The 19,943-nt window shown below is 38.0% G+C and overlaps 1 protein-coding gene and 1 pseudogene across 1 annotated transcript; one reads left to right on the forward strand and one right to left on the reverse strand.

The window, feature by feature from the left end:
* The window catches only part of LOC132114777 (FK506-binding protein 15-like), a 43,533-nt pseudogene extending 31,793 nt beyond the window's left edge, over positions 1–11,740 (reverse strand).
* Positions 11,741–13,779: 2,039 nt separating this feature from the next.
* On the forward strand, positions 13,780–19,295 carry LOC132115095 (CCN family member 1-like). The gene is made up of 5 exons (XM_059523494.1): positions 13,780–14,107; positions 15,366–15,579; positions 16,805–17,140; positions 17,375–17,574; positions 18,641–19,295. Exons 1-5 carry the CDS (start codon positions 14,003–14,005, stop codon positions 18,944–18,946), a joined length of 1,161 nt encoding a protein of 386 aa, XP_059379477.1. The 5' UTR covers positions 13,780–14,002; the 3' UTR covers positions 18,947–19,295.
* The last annotated feature ends 648 nt before the right edge of the window (positions 19,296–19,943 follow it).

Raw genomic sequence — 19,943 nt, forward strand, 5'->3', positions numbered from 1 at the left:
GAGTGAAACAAACACGACTCAGAAAGAATTTAGCCAGAGCTGAATAGAACTGCAGTAAAGCGTTATGCACACAACGGGCCAGAGACGTCATTGACTGGCAGTGTTTGTTCTGAACAGACGCTCACAGACATGGGACTGACCACAAAATCTGCTGACCTTCAAACACACAGTTAAAACAGAAATGTGATCAAATGACAATGCCAGACAGATTTGAGTGGTTGCTTGACAAATGGGTGATGTATAAAGAATACTGCCATACTACCCTTACTGTATTTCTCCAGTACACATATTTTTTCTGTATACACATGTATCCAGGTGACTATACTAGTCTGAGTTTGCCAAAATGTGCAACAGAGCAGTGTGCTTCCATTTCCATTGTGACGAACGCAGACACCAGTGTCTTGAACAGTTGGGTTCTTCTGTTGAATAAGAGTCCACAGAGGACCCCTGCATGGAAGCTATTTATATACACAATACATATAAAAAACGTGTAAATGATAAGTGTAGACTGTACCCAAAGTATACTTGGGTTTTTACACATCCTATGGTATGTGTACAGTGCACGGCTTAAATTTCTCCATCAGCATAGTATGCATATTTGCTTGCCATTAATATGCTAGCAGTGCTAAGCTAGTTTAGGTGTACTCTATGTGCACTGCCAGATTTTTCTAACCAGACATACTCTGTCCTCTCAGCAAATAACTTCTGGAGAGAAATAGTGCAGACAACGGACAAGGATGAAACATTTTAGTGTGCATGTGTTCGCGCACACTATTAAATGGAGTATACTTTGAAAGGCTATGTGTTCTACATACTCAACTGACTAGTTTATGAATTATATAAGGTTATTATGTCAACATTGCACATCCTGGCATTTGAAGTGCCTTTTTTACTTTTTTGAATTTTCAGTGTGAACAAATTAACCACACTGTTTATACTTAAAATGACAAAGAATAGTGCAGAAGTATGCAAATTGGGACACATCAGTTAAATAATCTCCTTCCATAAATTTTGCATCTGAAACGTAAACTCTTACAAATGCATATGCAATAAGATCAAACGCAAAAATAACTGTCCACTCTTTTTCATGTGTGTGTGTGTGTCAACTGAGTGGCGCACTCTGCTAAGACACTGGCTTTCAACTTTTGGGGCAGTTGTGGCCTGATGGTTAGAGAGTCGGAATTATAACCTGAAGGTTGCGGGTTCGTATATCAGGTCCGGCAGGGGGAGTGAATAACCCACGATCTCTTCCACCCTCAATACCAATACTGAGGGGAGACTCTTGAGCAAGGCACCAAACCCCCACCTGCTCCCTGGGCACCACAGAACATGGCTGCCCACTGCTCTGGTGTGTGTGCACAGTGTGTGTGTTCACTACTGTGTGTGTGCACTGGGATGGGTTAAATGCAGAGCACAAATTCCGAGTATGGGTCACCATATTTGGGCACACGTCTCTTCTTAATATGTCACTGCATGCATGCAAAGGGGTTTTGTGCTGGCACAAGCTGTAAGTAAAATGTTTGCGTCAAAACTGAAGTTTAGTTAGCCAAAGGTATGTTAAGCTAGAACGCTATGCAGGTATCTTGCAAAACCTAAGGTAACTTACATAAAAATTGAGAACAAGAAATTATTCATGCCACAATTTATAGCTTTGGCTATAAACAATATTGCCATATGACAAAAAATAATAGATTTTATCGTCATAATAGACTATAAAGGGATTATATGGGATTTCTAATCAGGCACTGAATATAGTACCAATAATAAGTTATTTCAGCCAGTGCAACCTTTTTTTTTTTAAACATTTATTTGATCCCAAAGGTAAAGACACAGAACTAAAAATGACAATTTTTATTTCCGACTCATTGGATTAATCTCAACACTCACTTTGCTCTCCGAGCTTTTACAGGTGCCAAGACCTATTTCTTATATTAAACATTACTCAAGGTCTGGACTTTTAATTTTCTGGAAAATTATCTTTATTTAAACGGGAGATAAATAGAAATAACAGACATCTTGGCTTGTTGTCTTCATCGGTGTGACAAAGATTTCAGTAACTCAATGACTATATGAAGACCAACAAGGTGTAGGTGGTGGTAATTAGCTTTCCAAATTCACAGACTCCAGATCAGTTCCATCTATAACAGCAACACATTTCAACAAAAATCAATGGGAACAATAACACATCAACAACTCCTTGGTTTGAAATAATTATCATTGCACACCACAAACTTTTTTCACAAACGGTTTCAATATAATAGGCAATATTCACTGTATACTGCAGCACACTAGTGTTCCATTACAAATGTAAGTGAGGTGAAGCTCCTTTATTAAGCATTTTAAAATGTGTGTGTGTGTGTGTGTGTGTGATTATATCTGTTGACCTAATTGCAGCAGGTAAGCTCTGACTTTGCGGAGGATAAAGGTGTCTTTTGATGGCCGGTGACTCAGGGAAAGTCTGAGAGCCTCCGCAGGCAGACAGATTTCATTCAGTTAAATTAGCGTAAGCACCAAGCCGTTTGAGCAAACAGATGACCTGATGGGTCAAGCAGGAACGTGAGTCACTTAAGTGAAATAAATAACCACTTGTGGGATTGCGGATTGTAAAAGTGCCATAGCGGTGATATAAATCAGTTTCTTGCATTTCTTGTACTTACCATATTCATCGCTGCTTGTTCCTGTAGTCAGAATGATCAAGCAGGACCATAGGGGTAATTGGGGACATTGTACTGGTCCCACTAAGGTCCTCTATGAGACAGACTACTAATTGGGCCTGGAGAGGGAAGGGGCCCACTCATAAAAATGTTGTCCTGGGCCCTGTGAATTGGGATAGTTTGATAAAGATGAACCATAAGGTCAATGTTCACTAGCAGGCTTTCAGAGTATCCTGTGTGAGGATGTGTGCTTAGCACTGTTTGTTTGCAGGTAGTTCTGGAGCTCTCTGTGATAACATTTTTCCTCATGAAATCAACAGGCTGGGCTCTGTAAGAGAAACCGCCAGAGTGGTTTTCCTCCGCTCCGCTCCTCTGCAAACAGCCAAGCCTGTGTAAGAGCGCATTGCCTCACAAACCCCAACACTTTACCCGCTTTGAAAACACTGTTTACTCTGTTTTCTGTGTGCTCAGCACTGCATAAGAAGTCACCTCAGATTCACCAGTAGAATGACTAACTGAGTTCTTACCCACTGGCTTCTCCTAGTGAAAGTAATCAACTTGTAATTATGAACACTATTGTACTAGGGATAGCCAGACCCTTGGACCATCTTGATCATCCTTTTGCAACAAAATGGCAAGTCTTTCAGAGAACACTTTGGGTTATTTCTGTAACAATTACCATTTGTTGAGGTTTGAGGTTTGTGTGAGGGAGGTTAAGACACAACTCTAGTTTAAACGAGTACAAAGAGTTTTTTTTTTAATCTCTCATGACTTCTGGAGAAAAATAGCAAACAGCGCCTGTTTTCACTCATGCTATCAAATGGAGTGTACTTTGAAAGGCCTGTGTGAGCTGAGGTTAGGCATCTGAGCACTTAAAAACTGAACATGTCTGTTCAGTGGCAATGGAGTGTACTTCAAATGACCCAACTTCATGTCTCAAACACCAAAAACAAAACAGTGAAGTGGTCATAACTGTGTCCACTCACACACACCTGTTCAGCTGGCTAAGGTGCTGTATGTAGTTTTTAGACTGTAATAAAGCATACAAATACCATAATATGTTTTCAGATATTTAGGAAACATGCTAATTCACATACTCGTTTCTTCAAAAATCAGTGCTAGTTATTCATTTGAAATGTGCATGTAGTGTCAGAATGTCTTTTTTTGTTTTGGTCTGTGTAATTCCACACGCCAATTTACCCAATATTTGACAGCCCGGGTTGCCAGTTGGTGGAAAACACAGTGTATTGCAGTCAAGGATGCCAGCAAACGAACTGGGTCAAAGACTGCAGATTCTACCTGACCTAAAAAAGCTTCAGCATCAATCTCAGAAGGTCTATAAGGCTTATTAAACCATGGAAAAATATATTGATATTGCACAATACACAAAAATACCTGAGATAATTCATGAGCTGGTTAGGAACAAAAATCTGATTAACATTAAAAATATACTTTGTATTTTGTGTTGTCAAACACAAAATACTGCACAATACTGCACAAAATCAGATGGTAATGATGTCACTTTTAAGTTCACAGAATTCTTTTCTGTACAGAATGAATTCTATTTACATACAGTATGGACCAAAAGTTTGGACACACCTTCTCATTCAAAGAGTTTTCTTTATTTTCATGACTATGAAAATTGTAGAGTCACACTGAAGGCATCAAGGGCTATTTGACCAAGAAGGAGAGTGATGGGGTGCTGCACCAGATGACCTGGCCTCCACAGTCACCGGACCTGAACCCAGTCGAGATGGTTTAGGGGTGAGCTGGACCGGAGACAGAAGGCAAAAGGGCCAACAAGTGCTAAGCATCTCTCGGAGAACTCCTTCAAGTCTGTTGGAAGACCATTTCAGGTGACTACCTCTTGAAGCTCATCAAGAGAATGCCAAGAGTGTGCAAAGCAGTAATCAAAGCAAAAGGTGGCTACTTTGAAGAACCTACAATATGACATATTTTCAGTTGTTTCACACTTTTTTGTTCTGTATATAACTCCATATATAATTCCACATATGTTAATTCATAGTTTTGATGCCTTCAGTGTGAATCTACAATTTTCATAGTCATGAAAATAAAGAAAACTCTTTGAATGAGAAGGTGTGTCCAAACTTTTGGTCTGTACTGTATGTACTGTATATTTATCTTTCCTTGTTGACTATCTTGGACGAATTTGTCATCACAGTGCAATCTGGCATTGCATTTTTCTTTATGAGTCTACAGTTTGGCTCAAATGAGGCAGTTGGAAATGGCATTTCTGATGAGAGAGTGCTTTAAAATGCTGTCTCCGTAGCTCTGGGATAAAGCCTATGATGCAGTATGTAGATGAGTGTTTCAAATGTCACACATATGTAGTTCTTGCGGTTTCAAAGTGCAAGTGCAGTGTGTTTTCTAACGGAGGAACCCATGCTCTCAGGAGATCTTCAGGACGCCCTGAGGAGGAATGTGTGTGACCTTTGACCTCTATAAGGGGTGTCAGGTGCAGATCGAGGGATCGGTGATTCCACGCTCTTCTGACTCCAGCATGTGCAAGATGAAGACTTGCATTGCCTCAACTTAATAGATTGTCCAAGGCATTGGAAATTTTGAATAGGAACATTTCTAAAGTTTTTCTAAGTGAGACTTATGCTAATGCTTATTTTAAGAGTTGTATAATAAGAGTTGTTAATAATGTGTCAGTGTTGTTATAATATCTTTTTCTGTAAACATATCCTCACACTCTGTTTTGCTTGTCCAGATGAGTCAGTCATTGAAGCACAAATTCCATTACAGTGCAGTGGAAAGTCAACCCTTTCATCATACGCACTTCACACACCCAACGTCCTGCTGACTCACTGCCGCCACTTATCCATCTTTGGCATTATATGGTGTGTTTACAAGCACTCTGGTCTGAACACAGGTCATCGGACTGAAATACATAAAGCATTTAATGAGGTTTCTTTATTAAAAATTGTGGAACGCTGGTTTTTAATTGATAAATTACTAGATTTTGACATTTCTGAAGGAAGTGAGTGATGCATGCCATGCAAAACTATATGTGTGGGTGACCATTAATGGATGTCTAAGGATTTGTGTGTGTGTGTGTGTGTGTGTGTGTGTATGTGTGTGTGTGTGTGTGTGTGTGTGAGAGAGAGAGAGAGAGAGAGAGAGAGAGAGAGAGAGAGAGAGAGTGTGTGTGCCTATTTTTTATCCACAGGGGATGGTTAATTTTGGGATTCTGGCATCATCTATTCACTGCAATACACCACAGAAGATATTCTGAAGAATGCTGAACCAAACAGTTTTGGTTACCATTGATTTCCATCGTCAATGTAACGTTTCTCAAAATATCTTATTTTATGTTCCACAGAAATAAAAGAGTCTTACAGTTTTAACATGCGGGTGAGTAAATGATGACAGAATTTCCATTTCTGGGTGAACTATCCTTTGTAAAAAAGAGGTACATTTCAGCATACTTTTAAAAAGAGTACTTATAATGGAATAATATACTTTAAAGAATATACTTAGGTGTTTTCAGACATTTAATTAAATATTAATTGCAGTTTAATGAAAATGTGTTATAGCTAATCTTCATAATTACTTGTGCTGTCTTTGAAATATGATTTAAGTGTACTGTTGAATGTACTGACAAGCATTTATGCTAAATTAAAATATACTGTCAGTATATCCTGCATTAAAATATATTTGTAATAATTACAGTTGCAATTTAACTTTAAATGAAAAACTGAATAAAACACTACAGTTAAAATTATAATCAAGTACTTTACATGTGCTTTTGTAAGTTAGTCAACACATCAAAATAAGTGTACTTCTATAAAGCACGACAAAAGATTTTTAAAACGGGGTCATGTAAAATTTAATTTAAGGTAAACCTTTTAATTTGACATTATATAATCGGTACATTTTAAAAATGTACTTAAATGTGTTAATAAACTTATGAAAGTGTGCTCGATTTAAGCACACTTTTATTCTGGTAATATGATATTATCTGAAAGTAGGGGAGACCGGGGCAATTTAAAAAAATACAAATTATTTACAACCCGAATTCCGGAAAAGTTGGGACGTTTTTTAAATTTTAATAAAATGAAAACTAAAAGACTTTCAAATCACATCAGCCAATATTTTATTCACAATAGAACATAGATAACATAGCAAATCTTTAAAATGAGAAAGTTTACAATTTTATGCACAAAATGAGCTCATTTCAATTTTGATTTCTGCTACAGGTCTCAAAATAGTTGGGACGGGGCATGTTTACCATGGTGTAGCATCTCCTTTTCTTTTCAAAACAGTTTGAAGACGTCTGGGCATTGAGGCTATGAGTTGCTGGAGTTTTGCTGTTGGAATTTGGTCCCATTCTTGCCTTATATAGATTTCCAGCTGCTGAAGAGTTCGTGGTCGTTTTTGACGTATTTTTCGTTTAATGATGCGCCAAATGTTCTCTATAGGTGAAAGATCTGGACTGCAGGCAGGCCAGGTTAGCACCCGGACTCTTCTACGACGAAGCCATGCTGTTGTTATAGCTGCAGTATGTGGTTTTGCATTGTCCTGCTGAAATAAACAAGGCCTTCCCTGAAATAGACGTTGTTTGGAGGGAAGCATATGTTGCTCTAAAACCTTTATATACCTTTCAGCATTCACAGAGCCTTCCAAAACATGCAAGCTGCCCATACCGTATGCACTTATGCACCCCCATACCATCAGAGATGCTGGCTTTTGAACTGAACGCTGATAACATGCTGGAAGGTCTCCCTCCTCTTTAGCCCGGAGGACACGGCGTCTGTGATTTCCAACAAGAATGTCAAATTTGGACTCGTCTGACCATAAAACACTATTCCACTTTGAAATAGTCCATTTTAAATGAGCCTTGGCCCACAGGACACGACGGCGCTTCTGGACCATGTTCACATATGGCTTCCTTTTTGCATGATAGAGCTTTAGTTGGCATCTGCTGATGGCACGACGGATTGTGTTTACCGACAGTGGTTTCTGAAAGTATTCCTGGGCCCATTTAGTAATGTCATTGACACAATCATGCCGATGAGTGATGCAGTGTCGTCTGAGAGCCCGAAGACCACGGGCATCCAATAAAGGTCTCCGGCCTTGTCCCTTACACACAGAGATTTCTCCAGTTTCTCTGAATCTTTTGATGATGTTATGCACTGTAGATGATGAGATTTGCAAAGCCTTTGCAATTTGACGTTGAGGAACATTGTTTTTAAAGTTTTCCACAATTTTTTTACGCAGTCTTTCACAGATTGGAGAGCCTCTGCCCATCTTTACTTCTGAGAGACTCTGCTTCTCTAAGACAAAGCTTTTATAGCTAATCATGTTACAGACCTGATATCAATTAACTTAATTAATCACTAGATGTTCTCCCAGCTGAATCTTTTCAAAACTGCTTGCTTTTTTAGCCATTTGTTGCCCCCGTGCCAACTTTTTTGAGACCTGTAGCAGGCATTAAATTTTAAATGAGCTAATTAAGTGGATAAAAGTGTAAAATTTCTCAGTTTAAACATTTGCTACGTTATCTATGTTCTATTGTGAATAAAATATTGGCTCATGTGATTTGAAAATCCTTTAGTTTTCATTTTATTAAAATTTAAAAAACGTCCCAACTTTTCCGGAATTCGGGTTGTATTTTTTTCCATCATAACTTCTTTATAACAAGAAACAAATATAGGTGCACTAATTAATAATACATACAATTGAGTCTGTTTGGAGAAGACTAAGCAACTATTCTAGTGGAATAGTTGGTGCTGGTCTAAAAAAGAGGTGTTTGTTTGTGCGCATTGTTGGCACGTTGCTATTTTGAGCAATTGAAAATAGACTGCACCATAGACTCAACTCAAACCTGGTCTAAAGTCTGGTGCAGTATTTTTTCTTTGTTTTTGAAAGAGTGCGTAAGTAATATGCGTCTATAGGCAGGTGCACAACACAGGTACAGTTTGCTTATTACACACACAGGGACGCGCAGAAGCACACAAACATTTTTAAAAATGAAAAACTACTTTCCGCCATGTAATTAGCGAGCCCCTTTTAAAGGGGATGGGAGATGAGACTCTGATTGGTTTACTGAACGTTATACCCAAAAAACACTCATTACTCATTAAAAGGGTCATATGATGCGATTTCAAGTTTTCCTTTCTCTTTTCAGTGTTACAAGATGATTGTGCATAGAGAAAATCCCTGAAATTGCAAAGAATAAAGTCTCAAAACCAAAGAGATATTCTTTATCAAAGTTAAGATAAATATCTCCTTAAATATCTCATTCAAAAAACCCCACATGTCTACGTCACTATGTGGAAAGATCTGTGTAATGCTGCCAAATGTTCACCCAAAGAAAGGAGTGGTTTCAGTGAACGTAGTTAGTGTTGCCAGGGAGATGCTGTGTGTATCTAGGAGATAAAGCAAAAATGCTTTATTTGGCCTTCAGAAAGTAGATGCATTTAGGAATATTTAAGATTACTTACAAGTTACAACAGAACAGCAACACATGGTCGACCGTTTCGTGAACCTAGGAGAGGAGGTCATTCTGACTTTACCACTACAATCTGGCTCTTCTGAATCAGCTACTGTAAGTATGTTTTGTTATTAATTTAAGTATTTGCTATTGAATGTTCAAATAAGAGTGTGTGTGTGAGAGAGAGAGACAAGGTCACTCATATCACAGTGGAGTCAGCTGTCTTTGGCTTGTATACAGGTGCATCTCAATAAATTAGAATGGCGTGGAAAAGTTTATTTCAGTAATCCAACTCAAATTGTGAAACTTGTGTATCAAATAAATTAAATGCACACAGACTGAAGTAGTTTAAGTCTTTTGGTTCTTTTAATTGTTATGATTAATTGTCACCAATTCACTATCTCAACTAATTAGAATATGGTGACATGCCAATCAGCTAATCAACACCTGCAAAGGTTTCCTGAGCCTTTAAAATGGTCTCTCAGTTTGGTTCACTAGGCTACACAATCATGGGGAAGACTGCTGATCTGACAGTTGACCAGAAGACAATCATTGACACCCTTCACAAGGAGGGTAAGCCACAAACATTCATTGCCAAAGAAGCTGGCTGTTCACAGAGTGCTGTATCCAAGCATGTTAACAGAAAGTTGAGTGGAAGGAAAAAGTGTGGAAGAAAAAGTTGCACAACCAACCGAGAGAACTGCTGCCTTATAAAGATTGTCAAGCAAAACTGATTCAAGAATTTGAGTGAACATCACAAGGAATGGACTGAGGCTGGGGTCAAGGCATACAAACATGTCAAGTAATTTGGGTACAGTTGTCGTATTCCTCTTGTTAAGCCACTCCTGAACCACAGACAACATCAGAGGCATCTTACCTGTGCTGAGGAGAAGTAGAACTGGACCGTTGCCCAGTGGTCCAAAGTCCTTCAGATGAGAACAAGTTTTGTATTTCATTTGGAAACCAAGATCCTAGAGTCTGGAGGAAGGGTGGAGAAGCTCAAAGCCCAAGTTGATTGAAGTCCAGTGTTAAGTTTCCACAGTCTGTGATGATTTGGGATGCAATGTCATCTGCTGGTGTGGATCCATTGTGTTTTTTGAAAACCAAGATCACTTCACCTGTTTACCAAGAAATTTTGGAGCACTTCATGCTTCCTTCTGCTGACCAGCTTTTTGAAGATGCTGATTTCATTTTCCAGCAGGATTTGGCACCTGCCCACACTGCCAAAAGCTCCAAAAGTTGGTTAAATGACCATGGTGTTGGTGTGCTTGACTGGTCAGCAAACTCACCAGACCTGAACCCCAGAGAAAATCTGTGGGGTATTGTCAAGAGGAAAATGAGAAACAAGAGACCAAACAATGCAGATGAGCTGAAGGCCACTGTCAAAGAAACCTGGGCTTCCACACCACCTCAGCAGTGCCACAAACTGATCCCCTCCATACCATGCCGAATTGAGGCAGTAATTAAAGCAAAAGGAGTCTCTACCAAGTATTGAGTACATGTACTCTAAATGAACATACTTTCCAGAAGGCCGTCAAATTCACTAAAAATATTTGTTATTGGTGTTATGAAGTATTATAATTTGTTGAGATTAATTTAATATGTTTTTGTTAAATGTGAGCCAAAATCATCACAATTAAAAGAACCAAAGACTTAAACTACTTCAGTCTGTGTGCATTGAATTGATTTAATACACAAGTTTCACAATTTCAGTTGAATTACTGAAATAAATTAACTTTTCCACAGCATTCTAATTTATTGAGATGCACTGTGTCTATCACGTGACTCTGTTCCTCTTTCAGGCTTAAACTGTTTGTAAAACTAAGGACATTATTAATTGTCTTTACATTTATTTTGAAAGAAGAAGCTTGCGATTATGGAAAGAGGTGTTACATTTCCGACAAGTGCTTGCGGTGTACGGCCAATCATAATGCACAGGGTCAGTTGGCCAATCAGAGCAGACTGTTCTTGTCAGAAGGAGGGACTTTGTATAAAACGACGCGTTTGATAGAGGAGGGGCACAGAGGACCTACAATAATGTACAGTATTTAAAAAAGTGGTTTTTGAACATTAAAGCATGTCAACATATTCTGTTACACCAAATACACAAAATAATGATCTTTAAAAAAGCAACATTTCTCCTTTAAGAGAATAGGGACAACACATTTAGACTATGCACCCATGTGTGACCATTTTCCCGTCGTTAAACTAGCAAAAGTGGATTTGGACACGCCCTTAGTGCACCTGTGCTGTGCGCTTTAGACCATGCACTTAGATATTTAAAATAGGGCCCTCTGCGTTATTTGGTGTATTTAACCTTGTCTACTTGACCTCTGCTTTGGAAATATTTGTCTGGTCCAGTAACAATGGCTGGGATAGGGCCAGACTGTCTAATAGCAGATGTTCATAACACCCTCCCTCTCTAACCCTGCTTTTAATGACCTCTTCTCTCCGTCATCCTTCAGCTTGAGAGGGCCAGTGCACATATCCTGCTTTTGTGGGACAGGAATCTCTGGAATTCTGGCCACCTCCTTTGCTTTCCCTTCTTCTTCTTCTTCTTCTCCTCTCTGGGTTGATACATGGCTCTCTCAAATAGCTCAAGAATTACTACTGAGCTGACCCTCATTGTGATACCTATGTCTGGGTATTCGCATAAAGGGCTCTGTGTGAGGTGCATACCACACACACACTTTCAGAGCTGAAATCCTCCTGCTCTGTAATGTCTTTATGCATTCACACACACACACACACACACACACACACACACACACACACACACACACACACACACACACACACACACACACACACACACACACACACACACACCTGTTGACCTCCAACCTGCAGGTCATGTCTGGCTTCACTCCTCACTTGTCTGTCAAAGTTACTCACTCACATTTCTCACCCTCTCATATGAGTCATTCCACAGTATCCAAATTCTCATGCACCATACTGAATTCAGGAGGTAATTGATGTGTGTAATTTAATCAGTTTTAAAATCTAGTAACAGCTGATGCAAAACACCTGTTCAGTTAGTGTCTTTCACTGCAAGTTGAAATTTTGCTTCCATAACATCCTTTCTTGCAAAATAGTGGACAGAAAACATACAAAGTATGTTTATTATTATATTTTATCCATTTTCATCTGTAGATTTTAATTATAAAATATATATTTATCGGCTGTTTTCACAAAAGGAGTTTTTTTTCACAGAAAGTGCTTAACATTTCAGAAAACTTATCTTGCATTAATGTACCGTGATTAATCTGGTGATTGTTTTATCTGTTGGTTTCAAATTTGACTTTGTTCACCTGTCGTGTCATTTTTATTATGTACTAAAGATTTTTTAAAAGCAGTAATGCCAGTATTTTTGTTAATCCTCAAATTTGATTGACTGAGCAGTGATGCCATAGACTCTCCAAAGGACCTTTCAGTGAACAGTTCTTGAACCATTTTTCTTCTGGAAAAGCACGTTTTGTGCAATGGAAGGCATCCATCCGATGTTAAATGTTCTTTATGGAAACAAAGATGGCAATAAAGAAACTTTATTTTTAAGACTGCACAATTGTGGATTGCTCAAATAATCTATTCTTGGAAGAATCTGAAAAAAAAAACGAGTTTTGAAACCTTTGATTTTTGATTTTTAAGTGAGATTACTAGGATTTGTTTGTTTGTTTTTCTCAGGAGAAAAATCTGAAAAGCACAAAATTTACCGCAAGTCTCAATTTGCTCTCTGTTTAATCTCATTGTTACTTTGGAGGCTATTCCTAACACTATTCATTTAATAAAATCACATTTTATTATTTAAAAATATACATCATTCATTTTTAAATCAGGTGTTAAATCAGATGTGTCATTCCGATACAAATCTGAAGAAATGGTGTTGAAGTGACTGCCTGAAAGTTGTTACAGGAGTTATGAAAGAGGTCTCTGGAGATCTCCCATGTTTCTCTTCCAGGGTTTCATAACACAAACCTGAGCTCTTCCTGCAACTGAATAGAAAACACTTTTCATGTCCTTACAAGATGACAATGAGAATGTTTCGAGTTTCCTACAAAAACACGGGAACCGGTGTGAACGGCTGGAGTTTCCTGAATGTAGCCGCTGGTAGGAAACGGTTAGAGGAAGTCAGAAAGCGCAACAGGAAGCACTCAGTGTGCGAGGAAACTAGAAAGTGTTTTGCTGTTCGCGGGTGAATGGGAAGCATGTGTGAGAGCCGAATTGTTTATAGGGATTTTCCTTTGCACCTTCATCAAGACTTCCCATCCAAACGGAAAACGCCTGGAGTTCCCTTCTCAATTGTTCAACTATTATGACAATGTTTTATGCTCTCCAGGGCCGCTTTCATAACACATAACAAAGCGCCAATTAAACCGTGTGGTCAGGTGAACACCCTGCTTGAGTGCATTTATCAGCTCTGTATTAAGTGTCTCAGTGGCTTTGTTTCATATAACTATTGTTTGTAATCCACACTACTGAGATCAGAAGTCTCATTTAGCAGTTTTGCATTCACACCCTGCTCCCTAGAGCTCCAGCAACACAAATAATAAGGGATCCCCTTATTATGAAGACACACTCCCTCCCACTGCTCCGATCATGCTGATGTCAGAGACGAGCTGCCTCTCTCTCTCTCTCTCTCTCTCTCTCTTTCTCTCTCGCCCGCTCACTCTATAAGGTGACCTGCCTCTTTGGAAATGCTCTGTAAAACTGACAAGGCATCTGTGTTTGAGTCTTGCGATACCTTTAGCTTAGTAACTTGTCTGACTGATGCACTTTGTAACTGGACTAGCTTTGGAACATTTGCCCTCTGATTTCTTTGTAGTCATTTAGAATAAAAGTGGATGAACCTGCTTTTGCACTGGGGATTTGTACTTTTTGTAATTTCTGTATGAATTTTTTGGAAAGCTTAGAAATGTGTTCTGGAAGGAATCAGAGGACTCTGGCTGTTATTTGCACTGTATTGATGTTAGTTGTATGCCCAGCTGAAGGAGAGGTGAGTAGAGAGTCAGTGTGTTACACACATGTAACTTAGTCATTGCAGTAGAAATCTGTTGAAGGCTGTGTAGATCTTTTTTTTCCACCTCCTTCGTTACAAACTGGCTATTGTTGTAGTACTCTGATACTTCCTTATGTGAATTAATTTCTCTTTATTAAGGATAAAATATTTTGAAATAATTGAGGCAGATATTTGTTCGATTTCAGCTCAAGTAATTTGATCTAATCTATTTCAGACGTTCTCAAAACTGATTGAGTGTGTGCAAAAAAAACAAAAATGTTGTTTCCTTGACATATGAAGTAAAAACGTTTTATAAATGTGTTTCATGTGGTAAAAGCTAAATTGTACATGACTGGATTTATTTTTAATTTATAAAAATATATATATTTTTTAAATGTTGAAAGTCAAAATATACACTTCTGTTCAAAAGTTTAGTGTCAAAAAGACAGGAAATTCATACTTTTTTAATCAGCAAGGATGTATTAAATCAATCAAAAGTGACAGTAAAGACAATAATGTAACAAATGTTTCTATTTCAAATAAATTCCTTAGAGAATATTGAAAAAATGTATCACAAAAATATTAAGCAGCACAACTACTTTCAATATTGATAATAATAATAATAATGTTTTTTTGAGAATGATTTCAGAAGGATCTTGAAGACTGGAATAATGATGCAGAAAATTCAGCTTTGCATCACAGAAATAAATTACATTTGAAAATACATTCAACTAGAGAATAGTGCTTTTGAATTGTAATAATATTTCATAATTTTTTATTTCTTACTGTATTTTTGATCAAAACAAATGTGACAATAATCCTTGGTGAGCATAAAATACTTTTTTCAAAATCATTATTTAAAAAAAAATGTGTATGAAATAATTTTTTTTATTTTAAGATTTTACTTTAATATTTACATTTTATAAACATGACCTTTTGACCAAAGGTTGCATCAAGAAAGTATTTGTTTATGGAGATCACATCAGGTAGAACTATCTCCTACTGGTAACAACGGCACAGTTTATCTTACAGTGTATATGTATGATTCAATTCTACAGTCACATTTCAAACACAGACACCTAAGTGAGGGTTTTATATAAACACAGCCGGACCCATTCATACAAACTTACAAAGACATTGGCCTAACAACTCCTACACTGTCATCTCTGTGAAAGCCTTTCATTTCTGACTGCTGCCCGTATGTAATGAAGTGAGGGGCTGAAGCTGTGCTCTCATCTCTCTGCTGTTCCCGCAGGCGTCCAGAGGCTGTTCCCGTCCCTGCTCCTGCCCCCCGTCTCCACCCTCCTGTCCGCTTGGAGTGAGCTGGGCGCTGGATGAATGCGACTGCTGTAAGGTGTGCGCCCAACAGTTCAACCAGGACTGTGGCCCTGACCGACCCTGCGACCACATCAAGGGCCTGCGCTGCCACCTAGGGGCCGGAGGGGACCCTCGACGCGGTGTCTGCAGAGGTAAGAAAAACACACGGCTGAAACTGACAACATTAATGAGTGTTAGTGGGTGACTATTCAGTTAGGAGAAACTTTCTGCTCCCTGCTGTTATTACTATTGTTTGTTTGTTTCTTTTTTATTGACTTTTTAATTGTTAAAGTTCAAAGGGTAAACTATAGGGTAACCTCTCTATAATAAATATATAATAAATGATATACAAATTTTATATCACTATATACTCTGTAAATTATATTAAAATCAGGGAATTTTCACTTTCTGTGTAACTTGACCTAAGAAGATTAAAAAATAAAATAAATAAATATATGATTGAATAGCAACGAATCATTTTAATATACATATATAATCTGTATATATAGTTGCCAGAGCAGTGGTGCAAAATTACAAGTGTTATAATTTGAAAGTTATTTAAATTAAGAAACTATTTATTTCTTAATTCGGTCAGCTGAATTGCCGTTAGCCTAAAGAATTTGCAAGTTTGACTCCAGAAATGTGTAACGTGTCCTTGTTACAAGTTACATTTATTTACCATAATAATACAATTAAATTATGAATAACTAGAAGTAGAACAATAGTTTATATGTAATTTATTATGTATTATATATAATATAATTTTAAACATGCATATATTATATTATATACATGTAATATCATAATATAAATGCTATACATTTATAAAACATTTACAATATATGCGAAAATGAGGGAATTTTCAATTTCACTGCAATTTTAACATATAAATAAAATGTTTTGGTTTTGATTGTTATATATACATTTAATGTGTGTATGCAAAAGCAATAGTTAAAAATTACAAATTAAGTAACTTTTTTTTATTACAAGCTTTTTTTTTTTTTTTTTATAAACCCAAACTTAAATCGTCTGCCTGCTAACTTCTTGTCATTTAAAAGACTTTGCAAGTTTTACTCCAACAGTGGGTACAATTTATTTTAATGTGTCCTTGTTACAAGTTACAAGCATTGACTATATTAATAACACAATAAATATGTGTTATTAATATACTTACAAGCAACTAACACTAATCCAAACACTAATCCTAGCCCTAGAGTAAATGAATGTTTTTAATTAATATTAGTCTGACCCAGTATGACCCAAAAATGATTAGAATATTTGTTAGATCATTTTTGTATGTCTAGAATTCCAACAAGTTGTTACACCCCAGGCTCTTGACTAAAGAAGTGCATGAGGTTTATTGTGTGCATGTCTCAGCTGAGGTTCAGGGCCGTCCGTGTGAGTTTGCTGGTCGTGTGTATCAGCACGGAGAGGATTTCCAGCCCAGCTGTCAGCACCAGTGCAGCTGTATGGATGGCGTGGTGGGCTGCATGCCGCTGTGTCCCCACAACATCCCTCTGCCCCCCAGACACTGCACCAACCCTCGTCTGGAGACGCCGCCGGGACGCTGCTGTGAGGAGTGGCTGTGTGACGATGATAACAGCATCAGGGAAGACCCACTGGACCCCCGTCCCCATCACACCACATCCAATCACATCAGCAAACTCATACAGAGCCCTAACAGCATCCTGTCCAGGAGAGGCTCCTTTCAAGGTATTGATTCGCCATTTGTAACACTGTTATTTTATAGTTACATAATTCAAATTAGCTTTTAACCATTTTAAACGAGGCTTGTGGTTTGACTCAGCTGACTTGGCAGTATGCAACTGTCTAGCAAACACCCAGAACACCCTAGTAACTACCAGAAAGCCCTAGAAACCTTTAACTACCTTAGCAACTACCAAGGTGAAATGTGTTCATGGCTTTGCGTTCTCATTTACCCTGCAGAGTGGGCGTCCTTGCCTGTGTCTCGAGTTCCCTTCCTATCATCCGAATGTTTCCCGCAGACCTCCGACTGGTCTGAATGTTCTGCTCCCTGCGGGTTTGGCATCTCCAGTCGTGTGACTAATAGTAATGCACAGTGCAAGCTTGTTAGAGAGACTCGCCTTTGCCAGATCAGAGAATGTGACATCACTCCATCTGTGAAGGTGAGATACTGTAGTGAAATGAGCGGGTTGCACTTTATTTTAATAGTCAACTTTAGGCATAGTAACTTTGCAGCTATGTCAACTAACACATTAATTTGCAACTACATGTCTACTTACTCTCATTAAAGTGTTAGTAAAGTTACTTAGAGTCAGTAGAATGTGTGCTAGCGACTATCAAAATAAAATGTTATCTTAAATGAAGCAGACTAGTTCTCTAATGACTCCTAGTTGACATGTAGTTGCAAAGTTCCTTATAGCTAGTAGAATGTTTAAAGTGGACTATCAAACTTAAGTGTTAGCACTGAGTATACATACAATCATACATACATATACTGTGAGTTCATTCACATGTCGGCATACAAATATTAAAAAGCCGACAAGACAAACTTTAAGCATTTATGCACATTTTTGTATATTTTTCAAGGAAAATTGACCAAAACTATAGTCCATTTTTACTCAGTGATCATGAGTGTAGCACATTAATAGTAACACGAGCTATGTGATCAGATACATTTCTTCAAAGTAACTAGTAAAGTAGCACATTATTTTTAAATTTACAATGTAATACTGAGTTACTTTTTCAAATAAGTAGCAGCACGTTACTTTTTGTATTCTCATTTATTCACTGACAGCTCTCCTGACCCAGTGTTGAAAGAAATTGTGAATGAAGTGTACAGGCAGAGACAGTTCCTTCAGACGGAGGCTTAATAACTTCACTTATGATGTGAAAGGGCCTTTAAAGCTGCAAAAAATATAACATGCTTTTGTTGTTTTTGTTATTAAAAACAAATAATCAAATCCAGCCCAGATGACAAAAAGTAACGCAATGCATTACTTTCCAGAAAAAGTATACAATTAGTTACTTTTTTATGGAGTTACGCAATATTGTAACGCATCACTTTTTAAAGTAACTTTCCCCAACATTAATTGCTTTTATGCAACACTTCAATAAAACGAAGTGTTAACACTGAGCAGCTTGTGTTTCAGATCAAATCTGGCCAGTTAACATTGTTCTAGAAGAAGCCTCAAGCTTTTCACTCATATTAATGATTTCTTGTTGCTTTAGAAAGGAAAGAAGTGCAGGCAAACGGTGAGGTCTCGGGGACCGGAGCAGATCATGTTCGCCGGCTGCTCGACGGCTCGCCGTTACCGGCCTCGTACCTGTGGCTGGTGTGTGGATGGCAGGTGCTGTCAGCCGTCCTCGTCCCGCACGGTGCGTCTGCGCTTCCACTGCTCAGACGGAGAGAGCATCACTCGTAACGTCATGTGGATCCAGCGCTGCCGCTGCAGCAAGAGCCTCTGTGGGGTTCAGAGAGAGCCATCCTCACCTGCCATCAGCCTTCACAACGACATACACACCTTCTCTCACTGAACACACACAACGCACCATCACTCCATGATGACTAAAACTCACTCTTCACACTTAAAACACGTTAAAGCTGAACTATAGACTGGTAAACTTTTCTAGACTCGTATATAGTTCTTGCACTTTCAATGTTTCTCCTTCGCTTTGACCTGCAGCCTCTGAATCTCATGAAAACATGTCCAGGTCACATTTCTTGAGGAAGGCATTGCTAACTGTTGCTAGCTCATGTTTCCACATCTTTCTACTTGTATTTATTCTGTTATTTTTGTAGTATTTTATAGTGTCTTTAAGGATAAGTGATGATATATTTGTTGTCAGATGAATGACTTCCTGTCACTCGATGGGTTAATGCACTAATGAGGGCGATGAGATTATTTTACAGATGTTATGTAAGCCTATATCATTGTGTTACCTGATCAAGGGATACAATTAAGACTTTTAGAAATATTTTTGTCTTATAAACTAATATTTTTTCATACTGCAGAGTTTTTACTCATATATTGATAGGTGTACAGATGTATTTCGCAATTTTCATGAGTTAATGTGTGGAGAAAAGCAGGATGGAGATGTTTTAGCACAGATCTTGCTTTGTCTTATATATAGTGTACAGGCTTCACTATAGGTGGAGTGACTCTTTGAGACTGCTTCATTTTTCGGGGCATGCTTTAATATTTGGACTCTCACTTGTATAGGAGTGAACAGTGTTGGGGAGTAACTAGTTACATGTAACGGCGTTACGTAATTTAATTACAAAATTATTGTAACTGTAATTAGTTACAGTTACTACGAAAAAATGAGTAATTAAATTACAGTTACTTATGAATTTTTTAACGATTACAAAGGGAATTACATTTTAATGTTTACACGCATCCACATACAGATTTAACTGATTTATTTCCCAAATTGCACTGACTATTCTGAGACATATCGCCCTAATAATTTCTGGGATGCGGAAATACAGTCTGGTTCGTAGAATCCAGTCATAAAAACGGATGGAATATGC

The sequence above is a fragment of the Carassius carassius genome, chromosome 34 (assembly GCF_963082965.1).
Source record: "Carassius carassius chromosome 34, fCarCar2.1, whole genome shotgun sequence".
Lineage (NCBI taxonomy): Eukaryota > Metazoa > Chordata > Actinopteri > Cypriniformes > Cyprinidae > Carassius > Carassius carassius.